This window comes from Octopus bimaculoides, chromosome 25, assembly GCF_001194135.2.
Source record: "Octopus bimaculoides isolate UCB-OBI-ISO-001 chromosome 25, ASM119413v2, whole genome shotgun sequence".
In the NCBI taxonomy this organism is placed as follows: domain Eukaryota; kingdom Metazoa; phylum Mollusca; class Cephalopoda; order Octopoda; family Octopodidae; genus Octopus; species Octopus bimaculoides.
The window spans coordinates 30,339,741-30,344,100 of NC_069005.1; the positions used below are offsets into that span (position 1 = coordinate 30,339,741).

The following is a 4,360-nucleotide window of genomic DNA, read 5'->3' on the forward strand; positions in this document are numbered from 1 at the left end:
CCGTATCTACTGTATCTCAAAGAGGCAGAAAAGTATTTTATTTTACATCATTTACAGTACCTGTATTAATATTTGGTTAAATAAAACCTGGTCGTTATTCAAATTATACATCTATTTCTTCATATTTCTCATTTCTACTGCATTCAGAATATTAAAAATTATACTGAATATACTGAAGTGTGTGTGTGTGTGTGTAAACGTGTGTATGTGCATATGTGTGCTGCATGTGTATGTATGTATGCATGCATGTGTATATGCATGCGTATGTGTGTTTGTTTGTCCCACATGACTAGTGTTGGTTTGCTTACATCCCTGTAACTGATTCAGTAAAAGAGACTGGTAGTTTAAAAATCAGATTTAATTTAAAAGTATAATGGAGCCAATTTGTTTGATTAAACCCAAGGCAGTACCCCAGCATGGCCACGGTTCAATAACTGAAACAAGATAACAATTGGTGGGGAGTCAAAGATATGGGAAAGCGAACTAACCCAAAGCAAGACAGGTGGTGATGACAGCTGGCAAACCCTCAGGAATAGCAGCCACAGCCAAGGCAACAGCAATTTTGAAGTAGTAGATAGCACCCTGAAAGGAGAGATAAGAACACGAATAAACACAAGCTTTTCATATTTCCAATAATTACTGTAATCAATTAATATAATCAAGGATTTTGAGAGCTTCATTAAAATATCTAATTTTATATAGGGTTGGTGACAGGAAGAGCATCCAGCCATAGGAAATCTGCATCTATGAACTCTGTCCAACTCATGCAAGTATGGAATAAGTGAACATTAAAATAATGATGAGGACTTGGTTTTGCATAATTTTCTAACTGCCTTTGAGTTTGGGGGACACCATGAATTAATAAGCTGAAAACTACCAGACAGGAAGGAGGCATTTAACCATTTACCTTAATCCAGGAACCACCATGAGCAGGGTCGTTGAAGTGACCAATGTTGATGGCCCAGACAGCAATACAAATAATAGTGATGACCTGCAAAGAAAGAGGGGGAAAAACTGATTATTTTAAACTGTCACAAACACACTTTTCTAAATCAGAGGACAAAGCAGCATATAGGAAACAGAAAAAGCCCCTAGTAAAATCTATTATTGTATCTGATGGCATAAAAGACACATGGGTATATTAAATGAACCCTAATTCTAGCAGTGCATATTTTAGAACAAGTGAGTGTCAAGAGCAAAACTAGCTTATGGAAGGCTCAACTTCAGAGAGGACCCTGGGTGATATTTTGAGGCATTTTTTGGAAAAAGAGTGTGTTTTATAAGCAATCAAATATGGTAGACAGTGTTGAAACTATAGATTCATTAGACCAAATTTTATACTGGTTTTTGTAGAATTTAAGAGAGAGAGAGAGAGAGGAAGTACAAAACTGCCAGTCCATATCTTTGACCAAAGATGTTTTAGTTGTCATCATCCTATATTTCAGTTAGGCATAGTATATCTAAGACTACATTATTCACTGTGCCTTTCACATCTTATAGTGATAGGATATGAATTAAGACACAATTGGCTGCTACTTCAAGTAGATTGCCCAGTTGGTTTGCCCGAGGGGAATTTGATTGCTATTTCCAGTAACCACTTACAGAATCCCCATGTTAGCTTGTCCAACACAATGGCTAGTAGAGGAAAGTTGTTGGCTTGGGCGTCTAACTTGGATTAGATATAATACAGAGTTAAAGGAGAGAAAAACAGTAAAATAACCAAGATATAAAATAATTATCGTACATCCTCCCTGTATTACAGGTACTAGCTATTATCAGAGTAGTTTGCTTATGGTCGGTCTCTCTTTGAACAAAAGATCATATAAGCCTAATACTTTTCACCCCCATAAAGGGTTGGCCTTTAACTCTAGTTCCTGTAGCATTAAGTAAACGTGAGCTGTATTTCCTATCAGAGCAGTTTACCTTGGAAAGTTGGTTGGAGAATTCATCGAGTTTCTGTTGCAGAGGGGTCTTTTCTGTTTCAGTATCCATCATTTCATTTCTGATTTTACCTAAAAGACGAAGAAAAAAAAGATTAATAAGTTACACACACGTATAAAGAAATAAGAATGGACAGTTCAAAACATCGCTATGCATGTTTCAATAGCATGGCCAATGAGCAACACAAACATTACGTAGTATTACATAACTCCATATTATTGCATAACCACACCATTTCATCAGGCAAACGAACTTAATAATACCTCCATGTTAAGTGCTACTAAATCAATTGTGAAGATATTTTTGATCTCTACAACATTTATAGATAATGCATCCATGGCTAAATGGTTAGGAAGTTTACTTCACAATGCTAATTTCACTGTGGAGCATCTTGGACAAGTGTCTTTCATTGTAGCCCCAGGGTGATCAAAACTGAGTAGATTTGGTTAATAGAAACTAAAAGAGACCTGTTGTGAATGTATGTATGCATGCATACACACACACACGTCTGCATATATTCAAGCATGTTACTAGTGCTTTGCCTTGACATCCCATGAAAGTTGTATTATAGCTTCACCATCATACAACCGGTGTCTATTTCCAATCTTTCATGAAAATATGTCTGGCCTTGAAAAAACATTACCTCACTTGGAAACAAGTGAGGGCCATAGAAAAACTGTCTCAATGAATTTTGCTAGACCAATGTGATTATGGAAAAGTAAATGTTAAAATGACTATATATATATATATATATATATATATTTGTAGTTAGGGGATGTTATGTATGAGTATCACTTTTGGTTCGATCTGGTCCCTTTTCACATGTCCATCATCATTGGGGAAAAAAACCAGACCCTTGCAGTACCCCTTTTTTTTATCCTTTTCGTTGATGTCAAATGCATTAAGAGTTAATACTTTGGGTGGGACAAGGTGGTTGGTGTTAGGAAGGGCATCCAGCCATAAAAAAACTCTGTAGTTCATGGTTCTGAGAATGTGTGAATAAAAGTCCTACTTACCGATTTCTGTGCTTAGTCCAGTTCCAATGACAAGTCCACGGCATTTTCCGGCAGCAATATTGGTACCCTGAATTGATGAGATAGAAGGATACAAAACAATTACAGTTATGAAAATTATTCCAAATGATGTGAAAAAAGAGCAGACACTGCTCTTGAGGATTTTACTCTGGCATCGTCACTGCCATCTTACCTTTTTACCAAGATACCCCCACCCAACCCATTCTTATATAAAAGTGGGGTAACCATGTATTTTCTCTAAAGCAAGACACCCCTGATTGTTCCTGGCAATAAAAATCACCTCTACATCATTTCAAATATCCCCACCACAGCTTATTCAAGAAGGCCTTTCCCTTTCTTGTTTTGGCAACCTTATTAGTGCCAGTGGTACAGAAAAAAAAAAAATACACAGTAAAGTGGTTGGGATAAGGAAGGGCATCCATCTATCCATAGAAACCACACCAAAGCTGACATGTACCATACCAAGGTACAGTAGAGTCCCTTATGGAGTCTCTTTCTGGTGGGTTGACCTGTGAGGAAAAACAGCCTAATCCCTTTCATATTGCACTGTCTTGAGACAAACTGGAAATAACACTTTAAATAATGAAAGTTCCAAATACTCCAGAATGGGCTTTAATCAGATTAAGCCTACTCAATCAGATTCACCTAGGGTTAAGCAACAGTGTACCGAGGTACATACAATCTACAAAATATGAACAATAGTGAACTGAAAGGGGTGATGTACCTCCAAGGGTCATAATTAAATTAACCCTTCAGTATCAACATTGCAGACATGGCTGTGTCACATTGAGATATTTACTTATCCTTATTTCCCTTAATTGAAAAATATATAAGGGTCGGTGACAGGAAAGGCATCCAGCTTTAAGAAAAAAAAAAAACAATGCCTTAATATACACAATTCATGCTAGCATGGAAAACCAAAGGTAAATACCGAATGATTATAATCGTTGAGAAACTAAAGTCACCACACACACACAAAGAGTTACTTACAGAGAAAAGGATGTTTTTCTTGTCCTGGTTGACAGCTCTTGGGTCAGGAATAGGGTCTGTGTGTTTGATTACACTGACACTCTCTCCTGTAAACAGAAAGCAAACACCACAACAGGAGTTAGAATAACATTTCACAAAGAGAACACACACACACACGCATTGGGATATAATGCGCATTCAACAGAGATAACACACACACACACACACACACACACAAATATAATACACGGGCACACACACAATATGCACACATTTAACAGAGATAACACACACACAGATATACACACATTTAACAGATAACACACACATAAATACACATTTAACAGATAACACACACATATATACACATTTAACAGATAACACACACACATAATATATACACGCATTTAACACAC

General features: G+C 36.7%; 1 protein-coding gene across 1 annotated transcript in view; it reads right to left on the minus strand.

Annotated features, from left to right (window-relative positions):
- LOC106880767 (sarcoplasmic/endoplasmic reticulum calcium ATPase 1) overlaps positions 1–4,360 on the minus strand; it is a 119,941-nt gene that overhangs the window by 57,413 nt on the left and 58,168 nt on the right. Inside the window, exons 7-11 of the mRNA XM_052976842.1 lie at positions 3,966–4,051; positions 2,958–3,024; positions 1,924–2,012; positions 908–991; positions 489–582 (exon numbers count right to left, since the gene is read on the minus strand). Coding sequence (XP_052832802.1) covers positions 489–582; positions 908–991; positions 1,924–2,012; positions 2,958–3,024; positions 3,966–4,051 — 420 coding nt within the window. The remainder of the gene's footprint in view (positions 1–488; positions 583–907; positions 992–1,923; positions 2,013–2,957; positions 3,025–3,965; positions 4,052–4,360) is intronic.